This window comes from Oryzias latipes, chromosome 15 (genome assembly GCF_053564925.1).
Source record: "Oryzias latipes strain Hd-rR chromosome 15, Olatipes_Hd-rR_3.1".
In the NCBI taxonomy this organism is placed as follows: Eukaryota; Metazoa; Chordata; class Actinopteri; order Beloniformes; family Adrianichthyidae; genus Oryzias; species Oryzias latipes.
This window is the reverse complement of record NC_136251.1, coordinates 2,056,894-2,076,832: the sequence shown is the minus strand read 5'-3', so window position 1 is coordinate 2,076,832 and position 19,939 is coordinate 2,056,894. Positions and strand designations below refer to the sequence as shown.

The 19,939-nt window shown below is 42.1% G+C and overlaps 2 protein-coding genes across 6 annotated transcripts in view; both read right to left on the bottom strand.

The window, feature by feature from the left end:
- Positions 1-1,372: 1,372 nt before the first annotated feature.
- On the bottom strand, positions 1,373-9,113 carry LOC144984093 (protein phosphatase 1 regulatory subunit 1C-like). Of its 2 annotated transcripts, XR_013647749.1 has the most exons (6): positions 8,775-9,113; positions 7,651-7,708; positions 6,072-6,109; positions 5,923-5,989; positions 5,792-5,846; positions 1,373-1,625 (listed from the first exon to the last, which is right to left on the bottom strand). XR_013647749.1 is itself a non-coding variant. In XM_078931649.1 (5 exons), the coding sequence occupies exons 1-5, from the start codon at positions 8,964-8,966 to the stop codon at positions 1,570-1,572; spliced, it is 399 nt and encodes a 132-aa protein (XP_078787775.1). In that variant the 5' UTR covers positions 8,967-9,103; the 3' UTR covers positions 1,373-1,569. The 2 variants fall into 2 exon arrangements, 1 of the variants encoding a protein (XP_078787775.1); XM_078931649.1 differs by lacking the exon at positions 5,923-5,989 and having other exon boundaries at positions 8,775-9,103.
- A 549-nt stretch (positions 9,114-9,662) lies between these two features.
- The window catches only part of plekha3 (pleckstrin homology domain containing, family A (phosphoinositide binding specific) member 3), a 35,722-nt gene continuing 25,445 nt past the window's right edge, over positions 9,663-19,939 (bottom strand). For 2 of the 4 annotated variants that reach the window (XM_004086624.5, XM_078931647.1), the window contains exons 6-8: positions 13,949-13,992; positions 13,479-13,573; positions 12,032-13,359 (exon numbers count right to left, since the gene is read on the bottom strand). In XM_004086624.5, the coding sequence (XP_004086672.1) occupies positions 13,250-13,359; positions 13,479-13,573; positions 13,949-13,992 (249 nt within the window). In that variant the 3' untranslated portion in view covers positions 12,032-13,249. Of the gene's footprint in view, positions 10,640-12,031; positions 13,360-13,478; positions 13,574-13,948; positions 13,993-19,939 lie in introns of those variants that run through there. The other 2 variants (XR_908451.4, XR_013647748.1) reach the window with 2 other exon arrangements.

Sequence of the window (19,939 nt, the reverse complement as noted above, 5' to 3'; positions counted from 1 at the left end):
GAACTTTTTTAGATGCTTTTTAGCAAAGTCCAATCTAGCCTTCCTTTTCTTGAGGCTTATGAGTGGCTTGCATCTTGCAGTGTACCCTCTGGATCTACTTTCATGCAGTCTTCTTTTGATGGTAGACTTGGATATTGATCCGCCTACCTCCTGGAGAGTGTTGTTCACTTGGTTGGCTGTTGTGAACGGGTTCCTCTTCACCATGGAAATGATTCTGCCATCATCCACCACTGTTGTCTTCCGTGGACGTCCAGGTCTTTGTGCGTTGCTGACTTCACCAGTGCTTTCTTTCTTTCTTTCTTTCTCAGGATGGACCACACTGTTGATGTTGCCACTCCTAATACTGTAGCAGTTTCTGGCACGTTTTTTTTCTGTTTTCTCAGCCTAATGATGGCTCCTTTCACCTGCATGGAGAGCTCCTTTCATCGCATGTTGTCTGTTCACAGCAAAATCTTCCAAATGCAGCACGAGTCCTCTAATCAACTCCAGGCCTTTTATCTGCTTCACTCATGATGACATAACAAGGGAATTGCCCTCACCTGCCCATGCAATAGCATGGAAGCAAAGTCCAGTCACTGGACGTTGGCTGGTAAACCTCAGGGTGAGGGTGAAATTACAGAGTGACATTTGGGACTGCAGCTTTCTCTGTTTTACCAAAACATGGCTGAATCCAGTTGTAGCATATCTTGAACTTCTGATCATCAAACGCCACCCCTTGTGCATTGTGCACCAATAGAAAGAGAGTTGCCTTGTTGTAAGTAGTAATCGCCATCTTAAAAAAGAGAACAAATCTAGGTATATGGAAAAAGAACAAAAATACAAACATATAAATGAGAAACAAAGTCTGTTTAGAGCAGCCAGTCACAATAGCGACTGACCTTACCGGTGCCAGAATGGAAAAATGTTTGATGGTGATTTTGGATGTCATAGTTATCAAACTGTTCCAGATTCTGTTCCAGATTGGTCATCCTCTTTAAAATTGTGTTCAACTACTTAGAAAGATCAATAATTGTCTCAAGTGTGACTTCAAGTTTATAATTTTATGTTTCTTCAAGGTTTTTGGTGACTCACTCCACTATCATGTTTTCTCTTGATAAATTGTCCTTCCACATGCTTTCCTCTCAGCAACATTTTTACTCACAGTTACAGACTGCAGAAATATGGAGAGACAATGGAAGCAATGCCCAGATTGAGAGAGAGTCCATTAAAGTACAAGCAGATTTTTAAAAGCTGAGCATCTTCAATAATGTTTGACGGTGGTTGCAGATTGTATTGATTCACAACCTCACAACATTTTTCTAATAGGAATCCAATTTTTGATTTATGAAAATAAAGAGAGCATGAGTCAGTCAGTCTGAAAGGATGAGGAGCCTTTTCTTTTTACATCTTTATTCACAGCCACAGTTTGAACTCCAAGTGCATTCTAACTTAATGTTTGTGCATGAAGGAATGATGGAGAAGGTTGCCTTTTCAAAAAAATATTGCTTTTAGACTGCAGATCTGTGACACCATAGGAAAAACAGGTTTGAAAATGGGACCAAGCGTGAGAGAAGGTCAGATGAAAGGCGGCTATCGGGAGATGGAATCAGGACTTGGTGCTTCCTTTTTCCGAGTGCACGACAAATCTGAGGAAAGGGAGAAGAAAGGAAGAGGCGGGGGGGGCATTATCCAAAAACAACAGAAGGAAAGAGAAGAAGAGTAGAAGAGAGTTAGCACTGTCAGTCTGGTTTCAAGATCTAACTTATCATGAAGCCATGATTCAGATCTGAATCCTCCTCAGATGTCAGCTCATCTTCTGTGTCTTACCTCAGTCTGGCTGATAAGAAATCTGGCAGTTTGTTTCAACATTGATTTAGAGTCATGTGCTGTTAATACATGAAAATAACTTCAGTTGTTCTTTCAAAACAAAACTTTATAAAATTTGATTTCATATTTAAGGTGACGGGCTGGACAGTGGTGCAGTGGTTAGCAGTCTTGGCTCACGGGAGGAAGGCCCAAGTCCCAACTGGGACCCCTCTGTGTGGAGCCTGCATGCTCTCCCTGTGGGGTTTCCTCCGACAGTCCAAAAACACGTTTGTAGGTGAACTGATGACTCTAAATTGTCCTCAAGTGTGCATGTGTGTTTGTGGCCCTGCGACAGACTAGCAACCTGTCCAGGGTGTCCCCCACCTTTGCCCAACAGTGGCCGGGTCATAGGCTCCAAAAGGAACAAAACGGAATTCAGAAAACGGAGGGATTTAAGGTAACATGATGATGAACATTACCACAGTGAATTTTAAATCAAACAACTCAGATGCCATTGAAGTGCAGACTTTCAGCTTTTTCCATGGGTTGAACAAAAAGATTGCATAAAAATGTGAAAAACTAAAGCATTTTTAAAAACATCCCTTCATTTCATGGCCTCATAGGTAATTGGACAAATGAAATAACTGTAAACCAAATGGTCATTCCTAATATTTGGTTGAAAAGCCTTTGTTGTCAATGACAGCCTGAAGTCTTGAACTCATGGACATCACCAGATGCTGGTTTTCTCCTTCTGAATGCTCTGCCAGGCCTTTACTGCAGCGGCAAACAGTTGCTGTTTGTTTGTGGGCCTTTCTGTCTGAAGTTTAGTCTTCAACAAGTGAAATGCTGCTCAATTGGGTTAAGATCAGGTGACTGACTTGGCCATTCAAGAATATTCCACTTCTTTGCTTTAATAAACTCCTGAGTTGCTTTGGCTGTATGTTTTGGGTCGTTGTCCATCTGGATTATGAAACGCCGTCCAATCAGTTGTCACTGTTGTCTTCCGTGGACGTCCAGGTCTTTTTGCGTTGCTGTGTTCACCAGTGCTTTCTTTCTTTCTCAGGATGTACCACACTGTTGATTTAGCCTCTCCTAATACTGTGGCAATTTCTGGCAATGTTTTTTTTTCTGTTTTCTCAGCGTAACCCCTGTGCTATCCTAGGCACTTTAACATTGGGAGTTGGGGTCATCTAGCATCTAGGTATAACAATGCATTAAACCTTTTTTCTTCAATGATTTGTGATCTTCACTGGTGTCCATGGATTACATGAAATCTTTCCACCTTTATCCACCTTTGTCATGGTAGGGGAACACATCAATGCAAGGGTGGGGTCATCTAAGATAGCACAAGGGTTAATGATGGCTCCTTTCACCTGCATGGAGAGCTCCTTTGACTGCATGTTGTCTGTTCACAGCAAAATCTTCCAAATGCAGCACGAGTCCTCTAATCAACTCCAGGCCTTTTATCTGCTTCACTCATGATGACATAACAAGGGAATTGCCCACACCTGCCCATGCAATAGCATGGAAGTCAATTGCCCAATTACCTATGAGCCCATGAAATGAAGGGATTGTGTTTACAAATGCTTTAGTTTTTCACATTTTTATGCAATCTTTTCGTTCAACCCATGGAATAAAAGCTGAAAGTCTGCACTTCAATGGCATCTGAGTTGTTTTATCTAAAATTCACTGTGGTTAATGTACAGAAACTAAATTAGAAAGAATGTGTCTCTGTCCAAAGATTTATGGTCTTGAATATATTCAATCAGTTGTTAGTACTTTATTCTTCTTTTTTTTTGGTTTATTTCACTTTTTTTTTTTTACAGAGAGCGGACTATTTGATACTCTGCATCAAACTCGACTGCAGCCGCAAAGCAAAGCTTTGCTTGATGCAGAGTTTGATTATATATATAGATAGATAGATGCTGATCGTCACAATGGATTAAATAAGGCATTAGTTCAGAGAGAAAGTTTACCTTACCACTAGTTTTTGTCCAGATGATGAATCTAAAGTTTGTTTTAAAGAAGCTTTCAGAAGTCAGAGCTCTGTCTCCCCCTCTGGTAACCTGCAGGAACTGTCTCCAGAGTTCTAACAACACTACATCTCCCAGCAACCCCAGCGCACACCTCACCTGACTCTCATTCACTCATCAACCACAGCATACTTGAGCTCTGCACTGAGTGAAGCTCAGTGGGAAGAATTGTTTGTGTCACATTACTGAGTGTTACATCTGGACCTGATCTTCTGTCTCTGACTCTGTTTGCCTGCCGCCTGCTCTGAATCTCGCCTGGATACGGACTATTCCTGTTACTCTGATGCTCTCATGCTCGTGATTGACTCCTGCCTGCCTGACCCGGATTTAGCTTTGTGGACTTTAAGCTTAGCCAATAAAGCTGCTGCATTTGGATCCAGCCGTCTGCCTGTTCTTGTGCTTTGGATCATAAAACATGATGTTTCGCATCATTTTCCTCCATTGACAACCCTGTTGCTCAGCATATCAAATAGTCCACTTCTTGTGAAAAACAATTTCAATCTAAAATAAGTGTTGTGGCCGGAAAGGCAGGAAGCTTTTAGCGCAGACACACATTCAGCTGTGATCGATTAAAGAAAAGCTTTTACGGTCTTCACTTCCGAGAATCCCGTCAGCACTTCTCTCTGCTACACTTCCCTTCCTCCCCTGGCATGTTTCATGCAGAAATTCCTGCAACTGGGATTCATGTAAACATCACTGTTTGCTTGGCATGTCCAGACTGTCCTGCAGATCATTTTGCTTCATCGGAAAAATGAATGAATTATTCATCTCTAAAGACCCTAGCAGCAATAAAACAATGAAACAAGCACATCTGCTCGGTTGTTGGAATGTCCCAAATTTTTTTATAAAAAAAATGTGTTTCAAGACTCCTATTCAGATTCAGGGGCAAAAAGTCACAAAGTGATCTTTAGACAAACCCACAAACATGGGTTTGAGGGTTTTCTGTCCAAATATGTTTAACATTCATCCAAACATTTGTAGTTACATTCTTATAACTATTTTGTTTGAAAGTTTTAATCTTGTTAATTATAATTGTTCTTATTTATACAGCAAGACATTCGTTTTTTTTTGTTTTTTTTTCAATGAAATCGGGCCAACATTTCACCAGGAAACATAAACATAAAGACCAAAGAGCCTGCTCCCCTGTCCAATAAACAATTGGGATTTTTGGATGTTTGCAAATTGACTAATAGTGTTGCAGCTTTGGAAAAATATTTCTGTCAATTTTCTGATTGGGCCCACAGATATAAAGAGCCCAGACATATAGACTCAATGTCCTTCAGAATCCAGGCCAACAGATCTGCAGACATACGTAGACCTACAGATCCCAGATCTACAGAGCCACAAACCTGCAGAAGCTCAAACCCACTGACCCACAAACACCAACAGCCCAGACCTACATGCCTATGGCTTACAAACCAACAAACACAAACCAACACCCTTACTAGAACCACTAAAAATGTAGAAGTCCAAAAAAAACAACGTGTAGTAAATAAATAATGTAATTAATAATTATGTGTTGAAATTAGTACAAGCAGCCACTGAGGGAAACCCAGTTTTAGAAAATAGTTTAGAGGTTGTCTGGAAGGACGGTCGCCTGGTTTCATCAGCTCATGAAAAGCTCATGTTTTCTTCCAGAAAGATGCTGGTTTTGCAGAAATCTGACTGGGAAAACTAGAGGAAGGAGAAAAAAGTACAAGTCCAGAAAGCTGAGCATGATGTTGATACTTCACCTTCCAGTTAGGAGCCAGAAACTTCAGTTTTCCTGCACGTAAACTGATTGGAGTTCATTTTCTTTTGGTACTTTTCTAAAATGGGAAACGTCTGTGTTGTTTCCATTAGACCATCAGCACACAATGGATCCCCTTCTTTCTGTTCATTTGGCCAGAACTTTGCCCGGAATCACATCTTTTCATGACCAACCTGACTTGTTTTCAACCTCTTGTAAAAAAAGTCCCATAATCAGTGTTTACCTGTCATGGTGGGCGGGGCATAGGTGCTCTGCTTCTTCTGAAAGGGATTTGAGGCCTGCAAAGGAGGAAAGCAGCACAACTGAAGATCAGAAAGATCCTTCTGACAGTCATGATCCACTTTATGCACTGACCCGATTGGACCCATCAGTGACTGGGCTGCACATGGAATTTGGAAAAGCTAAAAACCCTCAAGGAAGACTATGATGAAATGGGGTTAAAAGATCTGTTTCCAGTCTGGCCTGACACAGATGTGTGTGCGATTTCCTGCAGTAACACAAACCTGTGAGTCTCCGCTCCCGTTGTGTTGATCTGCAGCATCTAAGGAGAGACAAACGGAGCCATGAGCGCTTCCTGCTTCATCTGCACCAGCTGTGTGTGCGTTTCTGCACAGATGCTGGCAGAGGGGGACTGTTGACACACGCCCCTGTTGTGAGTCCGTTTTATGTGCAGCGGCCTGCAGCTTCATGAGGCTTCACCATGTGGCAAACGCAGCAGGGGGGCTAAAGGTCCATCCACCTCTTTCTTTCTGGTGTTGTTGATTTTTCTGTCTGCATTTATGGGTGCTGCTGTTGTATGATTGCAGTCATTTTCCAGGACAGAGTCTGGAAGTGCTCCATTTGTTATATGTGTTTATATAGCTCTTTCGTTTGGCTGCTGCTGTTTCTCCAAACTTTCACTGTGGTTCAGCTTGTCGTATTTTTGGGAGGGTGTTTTTGAACAGATTCCAAGTTGCAGTGAGTCCTGCTGAGCCTGATCTCTCAGATCCTGCTCACACTTGAACCACTTTGTCCGTTATCACAGACCAAAACTAGCTTCTGCCTCTGTTTTATAAAGAATCGTCAAATGTTTTTATGCTGGAAAAGCCTGTTTTTTGTCAAACCTTTCCCTGTGATGACATAAATAAGAATCCTTCTGTTGCAGGTGTATTTGTTGGTTTATTGAAGATCATTTTCAGCAGCAGATCAAGGGACTTGATAAGGACTCAGCTCAGGCTTAACTCTCACAAGCAGACTCTCTTTTCAAAAATGACAACTTTTGATATTTATTTTAACTCTAAGTTGTAGATCTTCGGTCTTACTACAAAAAGGAACTTGTAAACCTCTTAAACCTGCAAATCCTTTTGTCGCCTCAGTGCTGCTGCATGCGTTGCATGTTAAAACATTTCTTACCAAATCTTGAGGCCTCCTGACTTTAGTTTTTTTGTACATCAGCTGTTTTGTCTCCGTAAAGACCAGTGATGCAGTCGGGGTATTTTAACTTGTGTAATAATTTGAAAGCTTCAATAGGTTTCATCAGCACATTTACATTTGGCTTTTCATGAATATTTAGAGAGCTTAGGCTTTGTGGTGGTTGGTAAATTGGTTGAAAAAAGAATTTTTAAGTTATGGCTGACAATTAAGAAACTCAAAGCCAAATTAAACATTTTCAGGAAGAGAAAACCCAATTCCAGCACATGCATTCCTGCAAATTCAAAACCTTTCTGACAGTTTTGCCGTATCTCTCCATCAGTCAAAAAAGGAAGGACTTAATTGTTTCCAGATGGACAGCAGGAGCTCTCTTATTTTTCCAGCTGGATCTAACGCATAGAATTAGGTCCCTGCTTCATCTGAAATCACAACCATTCATGAAGGAGGAGTAACATTTTGGCTGTTTCCTATAGAAGCCAGCAAAACAGCTGCTCTGCACCACTTCGATGCCTGCATTTAGCTCTGAAGGAGATTTAAAAGAGCTCAGAGCGACACACTCTCGCTATGATCCATCAGTCCGGTCTGAGCGCCTGGATCACTTACCAAAAATAATCTAATAAAGGTTCCATTACAGGAGCTGCAGTTCAGCCTCTGTCAGTTTCTACTGCTCACCTGAGCCCGGCTGTCTGTAGATCTGCAGAGTGGCAGGAGTTGGTCTTCTGCGTCGAATCTGAATTAAAAACACAAGCATTTGCATTTCAGCCTTTAAACTTTAGCAGAACGTGACATTTGTATTAGAATATTTCATTTACGCCTCTGCTCTGAGCTCAACACATTGCCGAACCATTAGTTTAACTTTCTGAAGGTTTCAAGAAAGCCGAGCTGGGGAACAGCAAGCTGGGGAGCTGCATGATGAGAAGCAGGACCAGCACTGAGGGTTTAGTTTGTGGTTTTGAGTTTTACCGACAGACACACAAACTGGCCTTAACAATAATCTTTGCTGGATTTTCAGGTCAATACATTTTGTCATCTTGAAAACACCCAGCAGAATCTCAGTCCCAGGAAGATGGAGTCAGTAACATTTGTTTCTGTTCAGCATCCCAGAGGTTATCAACAATTTTTTAAATTTAAGCTACTGAAAGAATAACGCTTAAGAACAATAAAAAAGAAAGGAATCCGGAGTTGAGCGCTGTTCTGATCAGCTGCTCCTCTTTGCCTTCTTCACAATGTTTTCAACAACAGCAGAAAGTCTTTTCTGGTCTTCTCTGATGCACAAACAGCTCTTTGCTTAATGTTCAAGCATAATGTGAAAATAATCAAGTCAAATGAAAAATCAGAAAACATTGACACAATAACAATTAAAGAAATCTCTGTCAAGCCTGCATTAAGCTAACATTCCCAGGAATTGGGAGGACACTTGATGATTCATATTTTAATGATTGTCAGTTCCATCAAGGATTCCAACGCGTTGCTGATCATTTACAGTTTTCTCAGAAACTGGCTATGTCCAAATAAACAGACTTGGAGACGTCAAACAAGACTGCCTTCATGAAGAGGCAACAGAACAGTTTTGAACTCTTCTGTTGCCTCTGCCAGCCTTCTTTCAGTTTCACCCCTCAAACATGGGAGGCGGGACAAGACGCTGCGAAGGAAACGTGTCGAACAAATGTCAGGAGCAGGTTCTGCACAGCAGCAGCATCTGCAGCCAGACCTCTGCAACCACACCCCAGTGCCCCCTCCCTAATCCAAAAAAGGGCACACCCCAGCCATTACACCTGCAGGTTTGAAATCCTCACCTGCTCAGCGGCCTGTGGGTCCAGCTGACCCTGCAGAGGAGGAACAGCAAACTGGATCTTCTTCGGACTGCTGGGCTCCATTATTACTGAAGCAGAGATGGAACTGAGACGGGCAGAGAGGGAGGGAGGAGCAGAGAGGGAGGGAGGAGCAGAGAGAGGGGGAAGGAATGCTCTTCTTCCTGATGGGTCCATTATCACCAATTGACAAAGAAGCAGCCGAGGTTCTGCAGCAATGTCTTATACCACTGTGGTGTTCTGAATGTTCTGATCATAATGGGTATTCTGCAGCTGCCTGGACACTTTTACTCCTCTGTCAATGCACTATTTATATGTAACGCTGCAAAGTTTAAAGTGTGGAATTGATTTTCTGGAGTAGCAAGACATGTGATGAAGACGAGGAAAACAAGAATCATGTCCTTTTTTCTGATTTTAGAAGAAGACTTGCACTCTGCAAAGGTTATCAGAAGAAAAAACAGATATCATCAACCCTGAAAGGTTTCAGAAAGGTAAGAAGGAACTGTAAAGACACAGCCAGTATTTCAACTTCATGTCACATAAACTCACAGCTTCCATGAAGGACTACTGAAAGAAATGAGACATGATGGTTTGATACCAAGTTCGTCCATTTTAGGCATAATGTGAGGTTATCACACCTGTCAAACTACAATATGCATGAAGTCTTTGATGCTGACGTCTGTTAAAGTAATTTTTTCCCCCTCAAAGCCGGTAATTTATTCCATCATCATCAGTACTGGATCCATCTGTGCTCCCAGATGCATCACCTGCTTCTCCTTTACTATGACATCACAGCATGCATGCTGCTTCTCGTTGTGGAAACACTGAGACAGACCCAGTTGCTGGAACCCGGAAAGATAACGTAGACAGGTATGGAAAGAGTCACCCATTTATTGTCCAGGCTGACACAGTAATACGTAGTCGTATTCTTGTGGCTGATGATGGGGAAACGGCACCCAGAGAAGGAGCGCGAGTCCCGGAGGGAGAGGCGGTGGGAACGGAGGTCCTTCCTTTTCTTTCTGTGACGCGTAGCACGCGTTTGGAGATCCGGTGGTATTGGACTAGTGGGTGTGATGGAGCGGCTGCGTGGCGTGGAGTCGTGGCGTGGCTGGAGGTCTGGAATCTCAGGTGTAACCAGATGATGATGAATGAACCATAGAGGGGCTGCTGGAGAGGCCTCATCTTAAATAGCAAGAGGACTGATGAGATGAGTACCGACAGCTGGGTCCAACCTGGGGAGAGAGATCAGAGAAGGGAGGGGGAGAGGACTCCCAGGCGTCCCATGACATGGAGGTGAAGCAGAGCCTGCTGTCTGCTGGAAACATAATAACATAAAATGGAAAGTAGACTTTTTAATTAGTTATAAACAAACAAAGAACAATCCAGTAAAATTCAAGATTTTTAAATATTTTATAATACAGTAATCTGTCAGAGTGAAGCAGACATATATGGTCTGGATCCGAAGCCAAACTGTTGTTCTATCCTAGACACTTTACCATTGGGGGTTGGGTCATCTAGACCCACTAGACAGTGCTCTGAACCTTTTTTCTTCAATGATTTGTGATCTTCACTGGTGTCCATGGATTACATGAAATCTTTCCACCTTTATCCACCTTTGTCATGGGGGGTCCTGGCTCGTACCTGGGGTGGGGCAGGGGGATGCCCAGATCTGCTGGGTGGTGTTGAGGTGCTCGTCTGGAGCTGTGGGCACTCTTCTGGGGTGGGACCCTGCGTTGGGCCCTCCCTGCGCGGCGGGAAGGCTGCTCTCCTGGTTGAGCTGGAGTGGCAAGCCCCAATGCCTCCCTGTTCTCTGGCTCTGGGGGCCTCGCGGCGGTCCTGCTGGCCCTGGCCTGGGTGACGGATGTGATCGCGTGATTGAATGAAATGTTTCACACTAGTTGGTTTGAAGGCATAAGTATGCGTGTGGGAACAGTATTTGTGTTGTGTACATGTTCAAATGTAAAACATTTAAGGAGCCAACAGGTATGTTTGTAATATTTGAGTGTGTGTGTGTGTGTGGACAGGCCCCGCCCTTTGTAACCCTTGTGCTATCCTAGGTACTTTAACGTTGGGAGTTGGGTCATCTAGACCCACTAGACAGTGCTCTGAACCTTTTTTCTTCAATGATTTGTGATCTTCACTGGTGTCCATGGATTACATGAAATCTTTCCACCTTTATCCACCTTTGTCATGGTAGGGAGAACACCTCAATGGAAGGGGGGGGGGGGGTCATCTAAGATAGCACAAGGGTTAGATTTGTATTACATCTGAACCTGACCGTAATGATAAACATCCAGAAACTTGTTGCTTTATGCTGCTTCATGGTCTTATCCCCCTTCCCCTCCTATTATCACCCTCCAACCCCCCCCCCCCCCCCCCCCCCTCTCTAGCGTCCCTCTCTCTTCTTCCCTTCTTTCCTTTTCCGTCCGGTCCAACACCAAAGATTTTCAGACATGATTGAAATGAATAAAGTTTGGCCTCAATTACAAAAGGGGTTTATTCAGACATACCTTTGGTTTGTCTGAAGATTAATAACCCCTCTTGTTCAAGTAAAATATGTCCAACACAAGAGGCCCTCAGCTCTCATCTGTCTGCCCAGCTGTTGGACAGGACAAGTTAAAAAAAAAACATGATCCACATTGCTTCTTACACTGATTTCCCGACAATTTATATGTAATAAACACTTGAGCGTAGCGTTTAGCCGGCGTTTTCTCAGTAACTACCCTGCAGCATGCCTCAGCCAGATCAAAGTATAAAGTGTTGTACCCGACGTTGATTCAGGCGTTCAAAGTTGGTCAGTGAAATATAAAGTTTGAATAAATGAACCATCCCGACAGGGATTGCAAAGCCTAGAACTTCCATTATTCTTTCTCTTGGTGTTTTGCTCCACCCTTGTAATTCCTGGCCAATGTCTGAAGAGATATTTAGCCATGTGGTTTTGTTTTCAAGCTTTGGTTTTAAACAGAATAGTCTGGTTATAAGGCAGTCTGAATACAGACCAAACGCAAGGTTCAGGACAATCCAGACCTAATAAAACTGACCCGGTCATGACCAATGCACTTCTCCAGTCTAAATCCATCCTACGTTTTTACTTTAAGCTTTGAAATGGTGAATAACTTTACACCACATGCCACAAAACAATAAAGAAACTTTCGGGAACATTCAGGTGAGATGCATCAGCAGCTGTCAAACTAACCGTTAGCACTTCAGTAAGAGCTATGCTTTCACAAAAACACAACTCATTGTCTTAGTTATTGTCTTGTTTTTCTTGCAAAAAGAAAAATGGACAAATAATTCTGAACCAGCAGATCTATTTACTTACAAATTAAAAACAAATCCAATGGTGCATGTCTATAAAAGGCTGTGGATGCTCATGTCATGAGGTTTGGAAGTTCTGCCGCCACCAGCCTGAGCCCCCGTCCCTCAGTCCAATCTAAAGTTTGCAGGAAATGATCAAGACTTCCTTAAAAACACAGCTTCCTCTGAGACGTTACAGACCTCAGGCAACATCACCAAAAGAGCTCTGAAGCACGGCGGTGGACGTGTGATGATTTGAGGTTGACAAACTGGGGGATTTGATCACAGAACAGCATGTCTCATCAGCACCAATGGTGAAAGTTGGTGAGATGAGAAGAGGTGAGGCGTCCTGCTGCTGAGGGGCGGCGCTCTAACACTTTAAACTTCAGTCACTTCCAAACACTTTTCTCTCTCTTCTAACAGAAAATAAATAAACATGTAATGTTTGTCTAAAGTGAAGCAGCTTTTTATGATTCGTTCGGGGGGGCAGGGCTGCTGTTTTTCAGTTTCTGAGAGACTAAATCCAGAATTAAGCCCTTCATACCCATTTGGTTACAGAGGTCCGTGTCTTTTACCGAGATCAACGTTGTGTTAAGGGTTGCATCGAGGTTATATTGCTGGACCAGAATTTTGAACAGTCATGCAGCAAATCAGAATGCAAACACCTCAGCCCCTCCCACAGAGCTCCTCCTGCAGCCCTGCCCCCTCCCAAGCAACTCTGGTTGAGTTCTTATGGGCTGAGATTCCTGACCACAAATCTGCTGGGTTCTGAATTGTCAGATTCTGATCCTGGTTCCGATCCAGGCTGACTATTTGGCTTTTAGCTGCAAACTTTAACATTCATGTTGTTACAGATCAGTGTACTGTTCACCTCCGACAGTCTGCAGCGGCACACCTGTTGATTCTTGCCGATCCCTGTGAACCGGAACTGGTTCTCCCAAAGCTTCATCAGAAAGCAGAATAATCGCATTCTGCGTAGACACAGTCAGGAGAAAAAGTTCATTCTCTGCGCTGAAGGAGTCAGCTCTGAGCGGGCCACGTGCACGGCAGCAGCAGAAGCTCAGCTGCAGCATGAAACTGCAATAGATCGGCAGAAGGGACACGTTGTGGAAGAACACTTTTCAAAAATGTCCTCTGTGGTTCTGCCGCGTTTGGATTGGGGTTCAAATAGACAAGTCTGTGTCTACATCTGTGGGTGGGGTCTTGGGGCTGACGCTGTCCGTTCTTTCTTCTGGGATAGAGGATGAGTCACCGTTCAGACCCGGCAGTGGACCTGAAAGAACAAACACTGATTGATTCGAGAGTCCAGGTTGTGCGCTCTGTGGATTCAGCAGAGGAGGATAAACTTTACACAGAATTTCAGGGTAATATTATGTTTCAGGTTAAACTCACGCTGGGCGTCATAGACGGAGCTGTCCGAGCACGTTCGTGGTCTGCGGGGCATTGACCTTTGAGCTCCGCTCACACACTCCTTCAGCATTCCTGACCTGAAAAGGGGTTTAAGACAAGTTAGTGCACCACCCAAGCGGTTTTAAATTCTCTCTGCTTGCGGCTGATTTGCTGACTCGGATGTCTCTTCATTCTGATCTGGGTAATCAGCAGCAGGAAATGCAGGGAGATCTGAAAAAGGGAGGCTGGCAGATTTTGAGGAAGAGGAATGGGCAGCCTTGATCTACATCCTTCACGCCTGTGAAGATTCTAAAAAAAGTTATGGAAAAAACTGGAATTGATTTATTTTTATAGCTGAAAAAAAGAGCTAGCTGTGAAACGAACAGAAACAGAGGGTATGAGCTGCAGGGGTGACCCTACAGGCTAGTACATTGCAGCGGAGCTACATGAAAACATTTCTGATCTCAGCTCACCTCTCAAAGCTGTAGGTTCCTGGGTGACTGACGGATCTCTTCATCTGTGCAGATGAGAAAAGACATGTTTTCACATTTAATCTTAACATGCAATATAAGGTTTATGGGGAAGGGCATTCAACTATAAGAAAAAAGTTCAAAATAGAGAAAGACATACAGAAATAGTAGATTGAATGTAAAAGTCGCTTTCTAGAAATGAGAAGCTAAAAGGTTAGGAGAAAGAAATAATGCTAAATTGACATCTGAATAACTGGAAAAGTTAATAAATGAAAGTAATAAATGACTGACTATCATTTAGCTAAAAGAAAAAACAATGAAGGAGCTTTAATTAAAATATGCATTTGAATAAAGAGCCCATCATCTCCTGTATTATTAAGGAAAAATAATACACTGGAATCTCAGGTTAGAAACCAGAATAATCGAAAAATGTAAACACATGACAGAGGATCTTGGGTTGAAGGCTCCACATTGGTCTGACCATAAGATTAGATCAGTACAGTGATGCAAAAATGTTTTTATTCCATTTAAACTTGTCCTGTCCAACAGCTGAGAAACAGATCAGAGCTGCAAGCCTCTTGTGTTGGACAGATTTTACTTTATCAACAGGGGTTATAAATCTTCTGACACACAAGGTGTATATTTGTATAAACCCTAGTTGGGTTTTTTTAAGATGAGAGGTATATAAAGTTCCTTTCCAACATATTAGAATATCACGGTAAAGTGTATTCACTTTAATTATTCCAATAAAAAATTAACCATTCATAAAGTAGAGAATCAGGGTCAGCTGTTTTATTATATAAAATAATTTATTTATTTTTACATAAATTGGGGTCCAGCTCATAAAACCCACAAAAAGAGAATTTCAGAAATGAGAAAACTGTGGAGAAATCTCCATTTACTACTCAGTATTTACAAAAAGATAAAGACACAGACTATAATCAAATCAAAGAAAATAAAGGATCTTCAAAATGTCTATCTTCAATACTTCAATAGTCTGGATAGGGTCCAGGTCCTGCTGGAAGACTAAATCTGCACCTCCACCGCCCCCCCCTGAGGGCGCCACCCAGAGCGAGAAAAAAAAAAGAAGCACCCACAAACCTCCCTATTCCAAAAAATACATAAAAGATATTCAAAAATAATAAAACACCCACCCACAAATCCATCCTCCCCCCATCAAATTAAAGGGAAAAAGAAACCTTCTCCCCTCTGCTGTGGATGCATTGCAGACCTCGGTACGCCAAGCCAAGCACTAGGGAGCGCGGCCAACAGGACCGCACAGGACCCCGCATACCCCGTGCAATACACTGGCCAAGGGCAACTGGCCCCTTGGCCCCACAACCCACACCATGGCAATCAAACGCCCAAGACAACCCCCCTGCCGATTGCTATCAATCCCGGCCAGCGCCCCTTGCCCACCCCACAACCAGAAGGTGCCAAGACATGGACACCTGCGTCAATGCAAGCAGCTCCCCAACCCCACCAAATCCAGCCCAGCCCCCTGGACCAGACAATGGCCGACCCACCCATCATCCCACCCCTACTAGGTGATGTGACTAGTCAGCTGGAGCCAGGGAGAGTCTGAAGCAGACATATTTTTGTGGAGGACATTATCTCTAAACTAATATGCTCTGACATGAGGTTTCTGTAGTGATTGATGCTAAGATTATTTTTAGATTTCCAGTTTAGGAGGATAGTTTTCTTCGTGATACATACAGCGGTGAGAACCATATAAGCCTTGTTAGATTCTATGTTGATGTTATTCAGGTCACCTAGTAAGCAGAGTTTGGGGCATGCAGGAATCTTAAGATTAAACCAGATTGATAAATCCTCACCGACCTTACGCCAGAATGATTGGACAGGTGGACAGAACCAGAGGACGTGCATATAGTCGTGTATGTTGTTACCTGTGCACTGTGTGCATATAGCAGACTGACTGAGGCCCATTTTAAATAACCTCTGTCCGGTGTAGTAAATTCTGTGGAGAATTGTATTGGATAAGTTGCAGATTGGGACTTTTGGTCATATTAAAGGCATTCAAACAGATCTGTAGCCAAAATGTATCACTAGAATTCAATGATAGCTCAGACTCCCATTTTGTCATGGGTTAGTAAATTGTATCATCTATGTTAGATATCAACTTGTACATTTTGGAGAGAAGCTTTGGGCTGTTAAGGTCCAAGAATTGTGTTTCTGTAGGAGCTCTACATTTGGGTCAAGCAGTATTTAGTACTCAATATTGATTTGAGTTGCTGGTATTCTAGAAATTTGATTTTACTAATCCCATAAATTGAGGATAGTGTTGGTAGGGGTATGAATGTTCTATTCTGAATTATATGCTGAAACTGATGGATCCCTTTGTTCTTCCATGAAGTAAAGTAAATCATGTTTTTGTTTAGTAAGATGTCAGGGTTGTTTCAAAGGGGGGTGGGCTCATATGGAAATATTGTTCATAATTGTCGAAAGGATCTATATAGGATGAATAAAGGGACCAGCAGTTTTGGAACCTGCTGTTCATTTTATTCAAGCACTTCTTCTGAAAAGTAATGTTCCAATGTAACTTTAAAGAACACAATTTAGGACAGGCGGGGCTGGGCGGGGCGGCACAACAGCCGTTGAGCCTCTCTTCCTGGTGCGTTCACGAAGATCCAGTACATAGAAGATTAGTGGAACTCCAACAGCCACACAGCCATGAGAGAAAAAAACGAACGTAAAACTGCCCAATTTATGCCTACCCGCCCAAAGCCATTTTTACCCGCAAATTTAGAACCAAAACCGCCCAATCTGGCAACACTGGTTGGGGTATTCTCAAAGGTTTATCTTCAGTGATAAAGAAATGGTGAAAAGGGTCATATTTGGTTCCAAATCGACATCTTTTGAACAATGTGGGGAATGACAAAACAAATGTGTGTACCCAACCCTGTTGTTTAAATATTCAATTCCATTCAAGTCAATTCAAACAAATGTATTTATCCTAGCCAATTTTATTTTTTAAGGGGCAAAAAAAAATTTCTTAACACAGGTGCATAAAAAAACCACAACAAAGAAAAAGCTGTAAAGTATTGTTATTCCTCGATACGAGAACAGGTAATACATTACACAATAAAAAAAATGATAGAAAGTGTTTATTTGCTTGTAATTTTTTAAATACATGCATCTAGTGCTGTACCTTTTTCTGGGTCGCACGGACCCGGAGGAATGTTAAGGTTGTGATTACGGTTACGGGCGGCGGCATATTGACCCTCATGGGATTACATGTCTGCCATAAATTGAAAGGGCGTAAAGACAACTAAGCGGGCGTATTTAGAAACTGAGTGAGTGAACCTTAAAACCGCGCAGGCACAATTCTAACCAAGCGACCCCGTATTTTACAACTGAACGGCTGAAATCCTAACTGAGCAGGGATCCTGCTCGGTCAATTCTCTTTTGCGCCCTCACCTGGACTTACGCTCAGTGTTAAGGGGGCGTTTTTGTCACTTGGGGGCGGTATTCAGGGGTGTGTTTTTCACTTAGGGGCAGGAACCTTTCTGGTTGATCTGATTGGCTGAAATGTGCATGTCAAGCAGCGGGGCGGGACTTTCATTTTGGGGCTTTAATAGAAAAAGAACGGTGGCTGTAACGTGGATTAAAAGCATTAAAACAATAACAAATGCAGTGAATTTCACATGAGAAAAACTTACAGCACAAAAAAAACCTGCTGCACTTTCTTACCTTAGTTTTGGGTCGTTCGTTAATGTTTTAATCCACGTTATATCCGCCGTTTTTTTCTACGAATGCCTCTAACGGGGGGGGGGCAACAAGTTTGACACAAAGAGCCAAAATTTCTAACTGTGATAGTCAAAGAGCCACAGCACACACTGACCTGCCAGACAAACACACAATTAAAGCCATGTTATGTGCCATAACCCCCTCCTCTCCTCTCCTTACAACAGCACTGGATTAAACGGCGCCGTTTCAGTTTTGAGGTTTTTTTTCTGTATTTAACGTTAACACACATACCGGTGAAACGTGCACGCTGGTGTGTGTTTAAAAAGGCAGCAAGCGCAAAACTGAGTTGGTTGTGATTTATCATCAATCAGCATTTAACATCCATCAAAGTCCTCATCTTCTGCATCTGGAACAGCTGGACTACATCTCTATCAAACACGCCGGCTTCCCTTTCCTCATCATCAGAGTCCGTCTCTTTGCCGTCCGTCTCTTTGTGCGGCTCCAAAGAACAGTGAAATCAGACACCCCAGGCCAAGTTTTTAATCCTGCAGTCCCAAAGTGTGGCGTAACTCGCCGGCGCTGCGTCCCGGTAAGGGGGGGTGGACAGCTTTTCATGGTCATCTGCTGGAAGTAGCAGCGCTCAGCCTCAAGTCGATCTTCCAACGCAGGCCTTTCCTTTCCCGCGGAAACTCAGCTGCTGCTGCGTCTTCTTGACTTGTCGGAGTTGGTTTTCCAGCGTCCTCACTTCCGAACCATAGATTCATTATTTTAAATTCTCTGGCAGCTGAGGTTCGATAAGTTAGAAAGATCTCCACAGATTCAGACTTCCTGCTTCAATAACTCTTCTGACCAACGTTCAAATGTGTCAGCAAGTATCTCTATCCTTTTGTATTAACACAGAGAGTGAACCACAAATGCATTTCTGAAGAAAAACTATCGTTTTTTATGCCTTTTAATCAGAATTGTTCGCTTTAAGCTGTTAATGCAGACATGCAGCAGCCGGATGCCAAGGGAGCGTCAACAAAGTGCAACCTCTGTGAACTGTGAAACACCACTGTGTAAAAATCAATAATCTCACAAAAAATCATAAAATTATTATAAAGCATATTCGTGTTACAATACATATTTTGTAGGAAAGTCCATCTTTATTTTATCTTGTTGCATATACTTTTTCAAATTTGAATAGATGTGAATCATGACTAAGTTATCAGTAACTTGACATTACCTTATTGTCATACTAAAATAAAGAATATGTCAATAGTTAACTTTGTTTATTTATAGGAATTTTTCATATTTACAAATGGATCAGATTTGGTCAAAAATCCTCAATAGCTCTGAAGATGCTAGAATTTTTTTACATAATCTTTATTGTAGTAGGAAAATAAGGTCTTGATTAGTCAGTACAGGAAGTTTTGTGTCAGTAACTACAGCATCTTCAAAGCTATTGAGGATTTTTGACCAAATCTGATCCATTTTTTAATATGAAAAATTCCTATAAATAAACAAAGTGAATTTATGACATAATCTTTATTGCAGTAGGACAATAAGATCATGATTAGTCAGTACAGGAGGTTTGGTGACAGAAGTTTTAGTATCTTCAGAGCTATTGTGCATTTATGTTATGATTCATGTTCTGTTATGAGTAAAAGTTATGGTGTTTAATGAATGTTTTAAATCTTCTCATAATGGACTGATTATTTTGAGCGTGTTTTTGGAGACCTCTAGCGATCCCGCCGGGCATTGTTGTTCAGCCCACTTGTTTGAAAAAATCTTTATTGAAAAGTGCACGTGCAGAAGCAGAAAGAACCCGCTAGCATGCATGCACTTCTTTGTGTCAGGGGAAGGACTTTGCTGCATTTGTTTAAGCATCGCCGGTACGTGCTTAAAATTTAATTTAGGAACATTTGATTTTCTATAAAAGAAACATGTTTATCAGTTTATTATTTTTGGAGTTTGTAAAATTATGATGCAATGCTATGCATATATATATGCTAATTGTATTGACCATTTGCTTTCAGTTTTACCCTTTTAAGTATCATTAAACCTGCTGACAACGTTCGACGGTCTCCAGAGTCGTGATATGAGAAAGGTGTTCAAAGGCTCCTGCATTGGACATGCATGAAACAGCACAATTCATTTATCTATTAAATTTTAAAAACTATAAGCAATAAAATAAAATAGAGGTTGACTTTCTAACAAAATTAAGTATAATAATAATAATAATAATGTAGCATGACTATGCTGACGAGTCTTCATTACCAGTTCATATAAATATAGACACGTATT

Excerpts from the sequence above, each read along its gene's own strand:
- LOC144984093 (XM_078931649.1), bottom strand. The coding sequence starts at position 8,966 with ATGGACCCATCAGGAAGAAGAGCATTCCTTCCCCCTCTCTCTGCTCCT. Across the intron at positions 6,110-7,650 it reads CTACAGACAGCCGGGCTCAG|ATGCTGCAGATCAACACAAC; the intron begins GTGAGCAGTAGA and ends GTCTCTCCTTAG. Across the intron at positions 1,626-5,791 it reads TGCCCCGCCCACCATGACAG|ATTTGTCGTGCACTCGGAAA; the intron begins GTAAACACTGAT and ends CCCTTTCCTCAG.